Source organism: Cryptomeria japonica, chromosome 5, assembly GCF_030272615.1.
Source record: "Cryptomeria japonica chromosome 5, Sugi_1.0, whole genome shotgun sequence".
In the NCBI taxonomy this organism is placed as follows: domain Eukaryota; kingdom Viridiplantae; phylum Streptophyta; class Pinopsida; order Cupressales; family Cupressaceae; genus Cryptomeria; species Cryptomeria japonica.
Genome location: NC_081409.1, coordinates 623,425,592 through 623,441,025, shown reverse-complemented (window position 1 = coordinate 623,441,025; position 15,434 = coordinate 623,425,592). Strand labels below are relative to the sequence as shown.

General features: G+C 34.0%; 1 protein-coding gene across 6 annotated transcripts in view; it reads left to right on the top strand.

Annotated features, from left to right (window-relative positions):
• LOC131063777 (uncharacterized) overlaps positions 1-15,434 on the top strand; it is a 287,839-nt gene that overhangs the window by 26,326 nt on the left and 246,079 nt on the right. For all 6 annotated transcript variants that reach the window (XR_009111129.2, XM_057997712.2, XM_057997713.2 and 3 more), the window contains exons 2-6: positions 3,577-3,708; positions 11,798-11,914; positions 12,178-12,226; positions 12,510-12,634; positions 12,751-12,909. Coding sequence is in view for 5 of the 6 variants with exons in the window: in XM_057997712.2 (XP_057853695.1) it covers positions 3,577-3,708; positions 11,798-11,914; positions 12,178-12,226; positions 12,510-12,634; positions 12,751-12,909 (582 nt within the window). In the remaining variant the exon portion in view is untranslated. The remainder of the gene's footprint in view (positions 1-3,576; positions 3,709-11,797; positions 11,915-12,177; positions 12,227-12,509; positions 12,635-12,750; positions 12,910-15,434) is intronic.

Here is a 15,434-nt window from a genome sequence, read left to right as displayed (position 1 = left end):
TAGAATAGAAGAACAGATAAGGGCAATTTAGGACAATATTTTCCTTATAGTTGCAGAGATACTTGGGAAAGAAACTATTCGAGAAAGGGATATGCAGTTGGAGAATTTGAAGGTCAGAACACAAGACGTCTTCTTTGCCATCACAGGACCAGTCTTGAAGAGTAATTTGGCTAAGGCATTGAACCTCCTGTCCATTTGAGATGCTTTTCATAAACAAGAACTGGACTGGGAAATCACTTTTGCTTTAAGTGCAGGTGACTTGGAAGGATTAGAATTTAGGATCAACATGCTGCCACATGTCACAATGGAGGAGGCTGACCAGATTGTGTCTAGGTTCATCGAATATCAGAAGAACGGGGTGCAATCCTAAAAGATAGCATCTTGCGCCACTTGTCTCATTTGCAGTTGATCTTGGATCTTATTTTTGGAAACTCTAATTAGGGTTAGGTTGTCTTGATCTAGACCGTTGATCTTAGATTGATCTCGGCCATTCATTTGTTTTCGGAAACTCTATATAAATTCATTCTCTCATTTCATTTCAGTGTGGAGAGATTTATGAAATTGTTGCGTAGAGCTATTTGAGTAATAAAAGTTCATTATCAGTATTGTCTTGAAATCTTCTTATTGCTAAATGGTTGCATGGTTCCATATTCCCTTCAACACTTAGATTTAATTTGCTTTGAAGTTAGATGAATGATAGATTTGATGGTATAGATTGGTGAGATTTTGCTCACACTTTCTTTGGATGGATGATTTCCTTTCAATGTGTAAAGTTAGCCCGAGCTTTTAATGTGGATGTTTAACTTCTACTTGGAATAATATTGTTCAATTGTTGGTACTATTCCTAAGTGTGAAAATCCTAAGCACAATCCTAGAAGATTGCACATACTTTGTGTAGTTGTCCCAAGTGTGGCGAAATAGAGTATTGTTATTAGTCTCACCCAATCTACATTGTCTCTTGAGTTCCTATGTAAAGAACCCTTGTCTGCCAACCACTGATTTTTAATGAATACTTAAGGTTTGCTGGTTGTTTTTGGTTTTCTTTTTGAGTTTTGTAATTTTTTTGTGTTTTGAGGATATATGATAATGAAAAGAAGCAATGCACATAAACTTCAAATTAATTCTGAAATCTGAAAACTAATCTGATCTTTCAAGAATATGGAGAGGAAATATTATTGAATCTTTATTTGATCAATCTCTATAACAATAATAGTCATTAGCATACCCGGATGTATTCAGATTCTGATCCAATGTCTTCCCAGCCCAAAAAGCAACTTGAAATGAGCCGAAATCTCTAAGTATTGTTGGATGTTGACCATGCATGAAATACCAAAGCCCTTCTTGCTGCTAGACACCTTCTTCAATGACAAAACCGAATTTTTTCTGCAACTCCTTATTAAGAATCGAACCCCTCAATGGTCTGCTTATTTGCTGCAGTTGGGGTTACTGAAAAATCAGGCCATACCAATCAAGATATAATGCCAAAGACTCCCTATTTGTTGGATTCCAAACAAACCTATAAATCTGATCTGAAAATGGGAACTATCTCTGTAAATTTTCACCAATTAGCTCAATGTTGACTCTTGAGTGAAGCCAATCCCTAAGTAGCCAGACTCACTGGCTCTCCCACCAATTCATAAGGCTGTTACACTGAAGATTGCTCGTTCTCCAATGCCAAAACTCTGAATTCTGCAAGAACCCTTGCCTCCTTTCCAGAGCTCAAGAACTTCAATCAATCTCATCAAAATGTCAAGTCAAGAATGAATCGATTTTCTTCAAAGAAGCCCTTTTATATTATCTCCAAGCAAATTTGAATTTCCCCATAAAGGCATTTAATGATATTAAAAAAATGATATAACTTGCAAATAATAATCATGTCGCCAAAACTTTGGGAAATGAGCTCTTAATTTAATTAGTATTTGGTCCCCCTCTTCATGATACTTAGACCCTCACTTTAAGTGATTTTATAAAGTTAATTTATAACTTTATAATTAATTATTTAATGATTTGATATTATTTTGGCCACAAATATTAATATCTTCCTAAATACACAACATTTTAACATGCCGTCTGAAGCAGTAGTCTCTCCTCATAATTCCCCATGTGACCAAATGAAATTTCTAAAAATAGAAAGGGTCCACCTTTATTACTCTCGACTTACTATAAATAGAAGTATAGCAAATAGAGTCCAAATGATATCGAATGAAGGCCAAATCCATAAATCTTTGAATGCTGGAGATGAAACAATCCTCAGGAGACCCTCTAACCATCCTCATTAGCCTACGAGGGCCACATTATAGGCTAATCCTCTGCTACATTTGTCTGTTAAGGAGAAGGGGACATTACATCCTAGAATTAGTTAGAATTTTTGAACCCTATCCTCTTTTATCCTTTTTTTAAGTCCTAAACTAGATTTCCAAAAACATAGAACATAAATTGTTAAATCTGCCTAAGTAAAGCTTGAATGATACCAATTGATAATCGTAAGTCCCCCTTGAGATTTTCAGCATACACTACCCAAGAAGCTATCCTACTAAAGTCGCTTGTTCGCACGTATAGACCTTGGAGTCGCCTTGTGATCTTCTCACAATCTTGGCACAAGTAGTGATATTGTTCAGGAGAGGATAGAGTATTCTTGTGGTATTTTATTCTAATGTTTGGTAGATGATAAAACAAACACCAACAAGTCCTTGTACACAACTTATGATTAGGACTTGTCATAAAGATATTGCTTCGAAGCCAACAATTGTCATATGGAATATTTTATTTTTTGAGAAAGTCAATATCTCCATATAGATTCCATACTTCTTTTTCATTTTAGTTATAATGTTGACTAATGGGTGATGAACTCCATATTTCTTATCCTTTTGCACCAGTTGATAGCTGGTTTTGATGGTAAGCAAGCTTCCTTCCAATTGCAAGGTTGATTTGTGATAGTTCGATTTTGGCATCCTCTCCTTCTACTTCAACGCCTACCATAGATTCAGTAAAAACAAATTAATAATTAGTGTTGTGCATCAAAAAAGTAAAAAAAAAACCTGTGAGAAATGCCTCTGGCCCTCATAAAATGTACACCAATTTCAGAGGATTAATTCTAGGCCAGATGAGCAAGATTTCCTCTAGTACAGAGAAGTCAAGGTGAAACAAATATTTACATTGACACTAAGCTAGAATTCTTTAATTGGTGACGAAGGAATGTATTAGCACTTCTCGAAACTATGCACATGTGGATATACATAATATCTGTAAAAAAAACGCTCGCAAATTTGTAATGAAGCAAAATGATACAAGGTGGTCTTTAATTGTATATCATTATTCACAAGCACATGCATCTCAGGACTTTGGTCTTTGCCATTTGTGTCTGCAGACCCTATATCATCGCTATTTGAATATTTGATGCAAAAGGAGTTTCACTTGTATCTTTTTAAATAATCTATTGTCCAGTTGTCTGAAAAAAAGCTAAAAGATTATTTAGAATTTGATATTTATGTTCCATTGATTCAATGTTTTATAATTTGAATTAAATGCTTTCATCTATTTAAGGTGACTAACAAAGTCTTATGGTATGATTATTAGGCATTACGGAGGGATCTGAATTGTTTGGCGGATTCTGATCGAAGCACAAGAAGAAGAGCACTAGAGAGGCTGCAAAAGCAGCTGCTTCAGGGTGAAATAAACCATTCTTCAACTTATGTGGCAGACCTCCAGGTTATTTTGTTTATATTTTTCTTATTTTACTTAAATCAGGTGTTTTTTGGTGAGGTCATCTTTTTTCTGTGTGCATAATTTAGTACCATGCATGTGAATTCCAGTGATTTATTAATTATTTCCTGATAATATTCTAGTTCACCTTATTTAGATTGTTTATTACATCTTGGCTAGTGTGGACTGGCTTGAATCTATTTATGTTCTACATAGCATTTGCTTGATTTGCTTCATAGGGTTGGGGGATCGTCATGGTAAGTATTCTTCTGGTTGGAAACGGCTTTCATTTTGATATCAGGCATCTTATGCTACACTATGTAGAGCAGAATAGTTACAAGCAGAAATAATCTGGTTAGCAAACCTCTTTCAGTACTTTCTAGGATCTAATATTTTTTCTTCTCCTCCTACATGCAAGTTTCTGAAAACATTCATTCTAGCCATAATATGAACCTTAAAGCTGTTGTATATGTTAGTCATGGAAGATCTTATCATTTCCATGAATAGTAATATTCATGCTGATCAATTATGTATTTGTTTTGTCAAAGCAAACTGTTCATGACCTTAATTCTTTCAAGCTTTTCTGACATAACATTGAGGAGACATTTAAGTGGGAGATTGGTAATTCTTTTCTTGTCATTTTTTTCTTCTTCGTTGCTTTAAAACCATTTCGTTTTTGGGAAACTAGATTTTTCACTTTGTCCATTTGAGTGTGGTCTTTTTTGGCTGCCTTTTCTTTCATTATTTGGCAGGTGCATTTTTTGTTTTTTGTATAGTTTTATAACATATTTCACTAATCTCAAGCACTACCTTGGGCTGTGTTTTCTCTCCCATCCCCCCTTGCTGTTTTTTCAGATTTTAGCTTTAAAGCTCTTTCCAGATTTGGCAGTAGCATCTTTTCTGGGGTGATCTTCTTTGTATGTGTCAGTCATTGAAGACCTTATCACTTCTGTGAATAGTAATATTTATGCCGATCAATTATTTAATTTGTTTTGTCAAAGCAAATTGTTCATTACGTCACCTGAGTTGGCCTAATGGTAGAGAACTTGTACTCTTGAAAGAGAGGTCACAAATTGAAATCTTGCAGGGGATAGAGTTTGTACACCTCATATTTGAAGCAAAGTTAGGTGCCTTCCACATACTGAGTGTCCCATATACTGTAAAACATCTGTAGAGCCATAGACAGATCGGTTGGTATTGTGGACTATAAAACAAAATTAATTAATTAATTAATTGTTACCTTAATTCTTTCAACTTTTTTTGACATAACATTGGGAGATGTTTAAGTTAAAGATTGGTAATTCTTTTCTAGGCATTTTTCCTCTTCATTGCTTTAAAAACTATGTGCTATTTTGTAAAATTGGATTTTTCACTTTGTCCATTTTGTTGTTGTCTTTTTTGGCTGCCTTTTCTTTCATTACTTGACAGGTGCTTTTTTTGTTTTTTTGTTTTAATAATTTTAAAACATATTTCACTAGTTTCATGCATTACCTTGGGCTATGTTTTCTCTCTCATCCATCCTCTCTTTATTGTGAAAAATAAGAACACAAAATGATTACCAAGATATTCGATATTAACAAAGGAGCAAAAGTCTCCTTAAATGGGTGTTTAAATTGGGTGATTTTATGCCCGACTTACCAAAAATTCATCCTAACGTGGAAATATAAGGAGACCGAACATTTGTAAGGGTTTTTTATGCTTTTTCATGTGATGCAAAGGAATGACGATTGGCAAAGTGATGGCACACGATTGCATGATGTATAGATTAGAGACTAGACTTCTTTAAACTACATGATCGTAGTTTTCTTTACCATTTCTAGAGAGATATGCTAATGTATTATAACAAATCACGATTAAGTGCATAATTTAGTTTTTGTTATAATGTATTCTACTTTTATTATAATCCTTCAATGTGTACTGATTTTGTGCTCAAGCGAATGAGTTTTCTTTACCCTTCGGCAACAAAGACTTCAAGACACATGTTTTAATTTGGGGCTGTCTGCAGTGGAAATATCAGTTCATTTGTATTCAAAATACTTAGGTTAAAAGTTAGATTTTTCTTCATGAAGTCAAATGCATGTTATATATAATTTTAGTTTGACATTTTAAAAAAAATTCTATTTATGTTAACTCTAATATTTTTCCATGCGTGCATGCCAATTTTAACTGAATTTAAAGAAAATATATTTTCCATATTAAGAGGAAATATATATTATTTAAAAGTGAATTTAAAGAAAATATATTATATATATTGAGACAAAATACAAATCATTTATATATGAAAAAATTTTAAAATTGAATATTTTATATATTCAGAGGATCCACTTGTTTTTGGTCTATGATATGTTCAAACTCGAACTTTGATTTATATATAATGGGAACCAATAATATGTTTTACAATTTCAATGTATTTGTGTGTTTTTGAAGAATATTTTAAGAAATTATGTATTTTCAAATGTCTGATAAATTTTTGAGTTATTGCCGAGTATTTCCCCAAGCTTTTGCTGAGCCCTGAGTTTTTTAAAAATTTGGGCCCGCTGAGTTATTGTGGAGTCCAAGTTTTTCAACTATGCATATGATTGCTCTTTTGCCAAGGTTGAAAGCATATCCGGAAGTGGATTTCTTGTCATTAAGAAAACGTACCCTGTTGGAATCTATGAACCCAATAGTTGATGTGTTTTTTAGGCACCATCAAACATAGAATAAAATACCCAAAAGTATCTTATCCTCTCTTGATCAAAGTCTCTCAAATGATGAAGATTCGCATAAGGATCACCTCAGACAACTCCAAGGTTCTTCAATGTCGGGTTAGGATGTGTGGATAAGCTCTATTGGTCATTGTGGTTGCTGTTTCTTCAAGGGGCCTTACGTTGTACATGAATGCTTGAATTGCCGGGACTTGATCATCCGATGTTGCAACCTTGTGATGTTTTTTATCCTAAGCTGGCTCGAGTTGAAAAAAAAAAGGCAAAAGAGAAAGGGTTGAGGAATTCTATCCTAAGACTAAGAATGCAAGAGAAGAGTGAATGATTCGATGGAATCCTATTGGGCAAGGTCTCATCATCAAATTGAACAATTTGACACAAGCTCAGTGCAATCTTCTAAGGTGCAATTCAAAGATGTTCAATTCATTATCATCAAACATTGATTACCATTCAAGTTAATGCATAAACAATGGATGTATAACAATTGAAGTTAAGCTCATATAATTCCAATTGACCATGCAGGGCACACTTACAATCAGCAAGAGGCTAGTGGTATGGACTAAATGGATTCCACACAAATGCATTCAACAAATTCCTCCATTCAATCTAAGATACTTGAAAGCCAATGAGAAGTAGAAACCATGTGACTTGTTGAAATAACACATTTCACCATAACTTCAATGAATAGAGCATCTCTATTTACAAGTTTTAACAACAATTTCTCGTTCTCCTAATCTAACTTCTAACTATTAATAGCCTCCTATTTTCTATCTTTCTCCTATTTACTAATTCTCTGCTACTAGCTATTAACCTTTACAAATGAAGAGCTTGAGCTTTATATAGAGAGATCATTACAATGAGTGGCCAGGATCAAACCCCATCGATGGCCAAGATTTTACAACGAAACCCTAATTAGGGTTTGTTACAACAAACTTTATTCTGGCTAATGAAATAACTACAATGCTCGGACACATGTCGTTTCTTGAGTGTTTGACCGATAGATAGTGGGGGTAGGCATATTGGAGTTTGTGCCCTCATGGACGAGTTAGGTGCATTGAATCTGGACATGCTGATGTGGAACCTTCTGATTGATGTAATGGTGACTAGGATGCCACTTCAACTTGCACTTGTAGACCTGATTCATCATCCTGAATGAGTATTGAATAATATCTCTTGATACTCAACATTATCCAGCTTTAGCAGTGATGATGATGAAGGTGTGTTTCCAAATTATATCATGTTGTTCAAGTTGATCTTCTAACTTTGATTAACTCTTTTGAAACTATCCTCTTGAATGTCTCAATGCTGAAAGTCATGAAGGTGCAAGTGTATATGTTGACTTCCTCTTAGTCTTGAATCTTGATATTGCCTTGGAATGAACCCATGATGTCATAACTGCTTCTTCACTCCTTTGAAACTCTTTCTTTGTGATTCCATTCATGCTGCTGATTCTTTCATATACATCCCTGGATGTGTGGATCATGTTCTTGTATAAGTGAATCCTTCTTGTGTAGTCGTCTTCGTTGATACCCTTGTGTTTGCCAATGAAGTTTTTCCTTTGAAGTTGCATGGTGGCGGGGTCTTGCAATCCTCCCTTTCTTATTCCTTCAAGGCATTGCTTTGCAATTTGCATCGTCATCCTTTCACATCTGCAAAACAAAACAAATATGGTATCAAACACACATGATATATATCCTTTACACCCTTTTAATTTGATATGATCTCTGATTTTTTATGTGTTGCAGGTCTGATAAGTGCATCTATAGGGAAGGAATATGTTTGCTTCTAGTGGACAAATGACTGATTTTGGATTAGCCTTTACACACCCTTTTAAATTGTGTAGAGATCAAATAGAAATTTGTGTCTTGTATGTAAATTTGATTTTCAAACATTTTGCAATTTGAATTTCGCATGATAGATATGTTGTTTGCAGACTTAAATATTTGGTGAATCTTACCAGGTTTGAATTTTTAAATTTAATATTTGGTGGCAAACATTCAAAAATGCATAAAACATTTATAAAATGGTTTCCTTAATTTTTAATGGTTTGTATAAAATTTGTAAGGCAAAGAGTTGGGTTTGATTTGTTCCTTTTCCATGAGTTGATGAATAAAACTTGATTTCTTTGATCCCTAGAAAGGAAGGATAGTATATACTATGGAGAGGCATGAAGAAGACTCGAATAGGTGTTTGAAATATTCCTTTGTAATTGCCAAAGATTGTGTTCAACGTTATAAATGTTTTGTAATGGTTTGAACTTTGTATTATGTAATTGTTAATGATAGATTTTAATGATTTTAAATGATTGATTTATAAAAATAATTTTCATTGGAGAAGGAAACAAATGTAGTAGCAGCAGTTATTTTACTGTTTACTTGTTTTGGAGGTATGGGGAATATAATCCTTGCAGATGCAAATCGATCTATAGATGAAGAGGCATGGTTTTGCAGGACCTATCTACACTTGTGCTGTTTCAAAGCATAAACGAAATTCAAAATGAAAACATTAACAGACTATTGAATTTAAAATGTAAACCAAAACAAATTGCAAAATGCCCTACCCTTGTTTTTTCCTTCTGTCGGCATTCACTTGTCCTCTATCCTGTGCAAAAATGAACACGTGCACTTTTTTATCTCTTAAAAAATTTTAGGTTTTCCTTTAAAAATGAAACACTTTTTTTTCTGTGATTTTTTCATGTTTTAGTTGCGATTTTTCATGATCTTTTCTCCAAAAAACCACGCGATTTTTTGCAAAATATTGTTGCCAATTTATTCACCGATTAAATCTGTGGCAAGTTTGACTTGCAATTTATTTCCAATTTTTTCATCCATGGTTCTAACTACAGATATCTTTTGACATGATCTATGTGGCTCTAGGATTTAGAATGATGGTTCAATAAGTTTTTGCAAATTTTTGAAATTGGAGGACTACCGAGATGTTAATTTTATATGGATCAATTGTGAGATTCATGAATGTGGAAGAAATGGTGTGGAAGTCACACTTTTCAATCTTTTGAGGATGTGGTGCTTTCAAAAAGACAAGGAGAAGATTATTATGTGATTTGTGAAGTCATTTTTGAAGTTAATGTCCAGATGTGACTTCATGTGGATGTGTTAGGGTAAAAATAAAGTAGTTGAGGGTTTAGTATAATTGTGGATGGCCTTTAGGACTGCGGAAAGGGTTCAAAAATAAATACACACCTAATTAAACGTCCAGCAATATCTGTGACTCCTCCACTCTAAAGCTAATAGAGTTAATGGAAGCATAGAGGGGTTTATTATGGGTCTGTATGAGTTGCGTATACAGGGATTTGAGGTAGATTTTGACCTCTAAACTGTGACAGGTCATGGCCTGAAGGCATTGTAATAAGGGTGCCAGTATTTCAGGGGGTGGCATACATTCTTTTCAGGGTTGACCCCTCCAATACTTGTCACAATTTGATGTATAAAGTGGCATGAGGGTGTCTTTACTGGAGTTGCTGCCTGCACAGAGAAATTATAGAAAATTGAATACATTGTGTTAGTTCCATTGTCTTCCATCAGCCATCTGAGGTTGGTCGTACCAAATATGGGAACTTAAACCGGTATCTATAACAGTAGCAAAACCTTCACAGTTTTATTGGCAACTTCAGCCATTATTTCTGAGGTCTGTCATATTATCCAGTAGTCCAACCTCAAAGGAGCTTATCTTAACCTTCCGGAACAAATTCCAATCCTACTATAAAAGGTTAGAGGATTATCCAAATTCTCAAATTCTGAATTGTCTGGTTTAAAAAGCTTTGATCAGCTATAAAGAAGGGGTACCAGAAAATTTATCCCACTTATCTGAATCTCATATGCAACTTATTTGTCATACTTTCAATGCTATATTTATTATGAATTATTCTCTAAATTGCTACTCTGTCAAAATAGTGAGAAAGCCTTATAAACCAGCAACATTTCAGTTTGGGTATTTTATTAAATATTTGAAGAAATTTCAAAAAATCGGTGGGGGTTTTTACATCAAAACTCATATGGAACATAGGGAAAAAAGCACAGAAATGGATGAGGACATGATAAAACATGAGGCTGATTTCTTTGTTGTGGATGATCCAATAGCAACTAGTTTGAATTTAAATCTCCCTCCTCTATCAACAAATTCCCATGCTTATGGATTTTGGGTTCTTCTTTTGGTCTTGAGAGTGATGGGGAGTTTCCTTCTATGGTCTTGTCCTGCACCCTTTGTGTCAGAGTGACCACAAGAAGGATCTTGCTTGCTCAACCTCCTGTAATCTTTTTCTCCCGCTGTTTGGTCTCGTTTAGATGTTGCAACAGCTGTTTGTTTTTGCTGCATTGAGGCTTTCATCAAATGTTGGCTGTGGAAGATTTTTGGAACAATGATACAACTATCCCATGTTGTCCTCTAAAAATTGAGAAATCCATGGTGCTGTTTCCTTCTCTCCCTCAATCATATTGGTTTGGCAGTGTGCCAGGTCCTCTTCTTCATATTCTCTCTCCTCATTCTCAGGTTAAAGAATTAGCTAATTGTTTCAGGCACAACACATTACAATTGACAATCTCTGTATAAGTGGTGTCATTCTTGAAAAGATCCTTTAGATTTTCATGCAAGGTAACTTAAGAATTCTTGGATCCGAGCCAAACTTGGTCTATGCAATATATGATAGAACTCTTGTCAGTTGCAGCTTTGTGAGGCTTATAAACGATCTTGAGTAGTTTTAGTGGTTTTTTGGAATAAAAGAGGCTTGTCTCAGTGTCTTTCAAGTTATTGAGTTCTATTTTCTGATAGTTATTTGCCCTATATAGTTATGTAATGGTTGTTACAGATCTGTTCTGCTTTCTTGAATAAAATTTTAAGTTTGCACTTGGCAAAAAGCTCAGTATAAATTACAAACAGTTTCTGTAATTGTTTTAACCGAGTGGAGTCAAATTTGACAGTACTTGGCCACATGCAAAGTCTTGTCATTGCTTCAATATGATGATGTTAAGTCCACTGATAATGAAGTCATTTTAATATTATGCAATTGTCAATGATATTCATGTAGCACAAGTTGCGATGATAAATTGAATATAATTGTGATTACAAGTTATCTGCTATTTGTAGCCATCCACTATAATTTATAAGATCTGTAAAGTTTCTCGGGGGCCCTTGAAAAGGGACTTTAAGCATAAAATATATAAACTGACTCAGCATATCCTAATGTGTCTTCTTCAAAACAATGTGGTTGAGCATAACAGAAGCATATCAACAGTAGTCAATGTTTGTCTATAAACTCATCTAGGTTTCCTAACAAAATATCTATGCTCTCAGTTGTAAAGATAATCGAGCTGTACTATTAGCATTTTTCTGATCAATTTTATTATCCTGCATGCTTTGTTGTTTATTCCTTGCAGGTTGCATGGGATGACACCATTCTCAAGAATATCTTGAAAGCTCTCAATGACAGTGTTGAAAAGTGCAGGGAGCTCTCGATTCTCATCATAAATGGAGTCGTGTGCAGGATTCAACAAGTACTCTCAGAATCTGAAATCAGATTATCATTCTATTTTCTTTAAGATAATTAGATAGTAGCCTTTTCGTAATCTTTGATTATGATCAATATGTGTATTCAGTTAAGATGACAATTTTTCTTTTGTTGAGAGATTCCCACATTATTTATAATAGTTGAGAGCCTCTTAAGATCCGCTTTATTAATTGAATTTGTCACTATTATAAATGATATAGCTCGAGCTAGCTGTATTTTCAAATCTGGTGCTTTTATGGATGGTTTCAGGTCGATGAAACAGTGGCATTGGTAATACCATTAATAGCACAAAGAATGGGTATGTATTAGCATGCGCCCTTAGCTTTGTCATCTTTACCTTTAAGTTTTCTTTAATTCTCTTACACTTTACTATTCACTTAAGATTTTTGCAATGTTTATGTGGGTTATATTTAGTCAGGTTTGGATTTGTAGATTGTCATTTCTTCATTTATGGGATTTCTTTCTACTGTCCAGGTCCCTGGGTGGTTCATCCTTTGTTTTAGTGTTTTCTTATTAGATTAGAAACATTGTTTGGAGAACAGCGCTGTGATAGAAATGCTTTATAATTTTATGGCATGCAGGTCATCTTCCACTAATTGAGAGTTCAGAAGAGATCCGTCTACAAATGATGAATTTTATTTGCAGCGGATGCATAAAGCGATGCTCAGAAAACACACTCAAACTTGTGGCACAAGAGCTTACTCAGGTCAGTGATATTAATTTGAGGGAAATGTACCTTTTTTTTTCAGATGTTTGGATGTCTTTTCTCGTGGTTTTTATAATGTGAAGAGTATAGAAAAACTGATTGGAGTACTTCAATAGGTCCTGTGCATATCCCTTGGAGATCAGTTTCATGAAATTAAAAAGGGAGCATCCAGGGCAATTGTCATGCTCATGGAACATTCAAATGGGATATTTAGTGAAATGTTAGAGGAACTGCTGAGAGCACTCCTACCAAACATTGGCCATACACATTCTAAGGTCTGTTAAACAGTGTTTCTTCATTTGTCCTTTTTACGTGTACATAATCCCACTTTTTGACTGAGGCATGCTTGTGCAAATCTGAGTATTGAGCTAATCGTTTCTTCTTAGAGCATACTAAAATATATATATTGTTTATTATATTTGTAATTCTCTTTGCTTCTTAGGTTTCTTTACATGGAGAAACCAGAAAAAAGGTCCATGGTGTAATTGTACAAAAGTAATGTATTAGATAGAAAATCATTCCTTGATAGTGGTAAAGCCTTGCATTTTAAACTTAAAATTAAGGACATGATAGGATGGAATTACACACTATATGCCCCTGAAATTAGCATCATAAATTTCAGTTTGTTGCTTCTTTGAAATTTAGTACATAAATGATTCAGGTTTCAAAGTCTTATCAGTTATCTGCATTTCCATTTGATTGAACGAGAAACCAATTGGTTGTATTTAGTACTAAGAATTTAGTATTGAGTCCAAGAGGACTTGGTTCTGACAACTTATTTAAGAAGGAATAATAATCATGAATTATATAGAGTTTGAAAACTATGACATCTAAGAAAGAATTAGGACAACACATAGGCTATTTTAAAATGGCTATCAGATTACACGGGTCCATATTGAGTAGAAATTCAGACTTAAACAAGAAAGGGAGTGAATGTCAATATCAAAAGGAATGATTAATAAAAAAAAATCATGAACACGTTAGTGTTTGTTTGTCTCTTTAGTGTTAAAACCTTTCTTCAAATTATAAGCTGAAGCTCTTTGAGATCTAAACTAATTCTTGAAACTAACATATAATCTATAGACAGAATATACAAATATTATACTTTACAATATTTCTTTTGGGGGGTCTTACATAAACAAAACAACTATCTGCCTGTATTATTGCCTTGGGTACGAGCACATGATTGATAATAGCTCTTGTATCACAGGAGAGATCTTATAGATTTTAAATGAAAACATCTTACTCTCAATGTGCAAATGACAACATTTTCCTACTGTCTAAAGCAGAGACCACTAATTAGGTGCAAACAAGATTTTAAAGAGATTAACAAATTGAACAAAGAACAACACATAATTCCATGAATTGAAAGGCTAGATTGCAGGCATATCTACTACCTAGATGGATGAATATCATCAATACAAAGCTTGACTTTATATTTTTTCTAGTTTGGATTCAGTTGATGAAATTGCATACACAATAATATAAACACAAGAATAACAAATGGAACGATATATCAGCAGCATAAGCATTATGTCAACTATCATTATTAATATCCTATGCTCAAAACATTTGTTATAGGTTACAAGTTACACAATTTTTGGGATTTAGGACAATCATTATATTATCCCAAAAATCATCGCTTTGAAACACAAAAGCCTAAAGCTTATGAGAAGTAGAAAACCAACAACTTAAAAAAAAACTAATATAAAGAAATAACAGATAAAATCTAATTATAATCAACCTAAATATAGGTCCAAACCCACTATCCAACAACAAAAGAACCTCAGAAACAGCAATTGCTATAAATAGCTATGGCCAAGAATAGTAGTTTGATACATGAGTTTCCAATGTGATTTTTCACTTTTAAACTTCTTGAATTCACTGAAATACCTGAAACCCTAATCATTATGATTCTTCACCAATCCAATTTGGTGACTCGAAATGATATCCTCAATGGAAACAAAGTATAGTTCTCCTCATCCTAGACTTTTTGTTTATGATTTCAATAACCTTAACCTTCTTGATCCATCTGCAAATTGAGAAAACCATTTCCTAGGATCTCAACAAAACTGATGGCTGAATCTTTCAATGAAGATATGACAAAACCTCAGGCACAAGACTTGGGAAAACTGGCCATTGATAGAGTAAATTGTCTTTAAAATCTGCAATAGATGAGGTTTAAGAACTGTTGCCCAATTGATTTTTAAACTACTGAAACCTGTCACTTGCCAAAGCTGGCACACAACCTTTAAAAGCCTATTTTACCTTCTCCAAAATGCCTGAAACTTGTTGAGAAATTTTGCTGTTCTGACTGTTTATATTACTGCTAAATGCTTGACAATTGTAACATGGAGAAAGTGCATAAACTGCTAGCATCTGCCACATGAAGAAATGCCAGTATGGACAACGACTTTTATGGCTGCTGGAAGTTGGACAATTTTTCAGAAAGTTTCCAGTTTTCGAATTTGGCTAAATTTTCAAATTTCCAATTTTATGTTTTGGCATTTGTTCGCTAAATGGTAATTTCTAAGTTGTAATTTTGGCTCCAAACGAAAGAGAAGCTGTTTAGGACTCATTTGAGGAAACTTGTTTTAGGTATTAGAGAGTGAGTTTTTGAGAGTTGAGTTTTGGGTTGGATAATTTGAGATTGCAAGGGTTTCTAGAAAACTTTGAAGCTGTAATGTGTTGCAGCCTGTGCGGATTTATCTTCCTATTTGTAATTGCATGTATTGAAAATTGCTCTCAGACAATAATAAAATAATCTTTTATTGTCTCATTTGTTGTGTTTTTCTGTGTC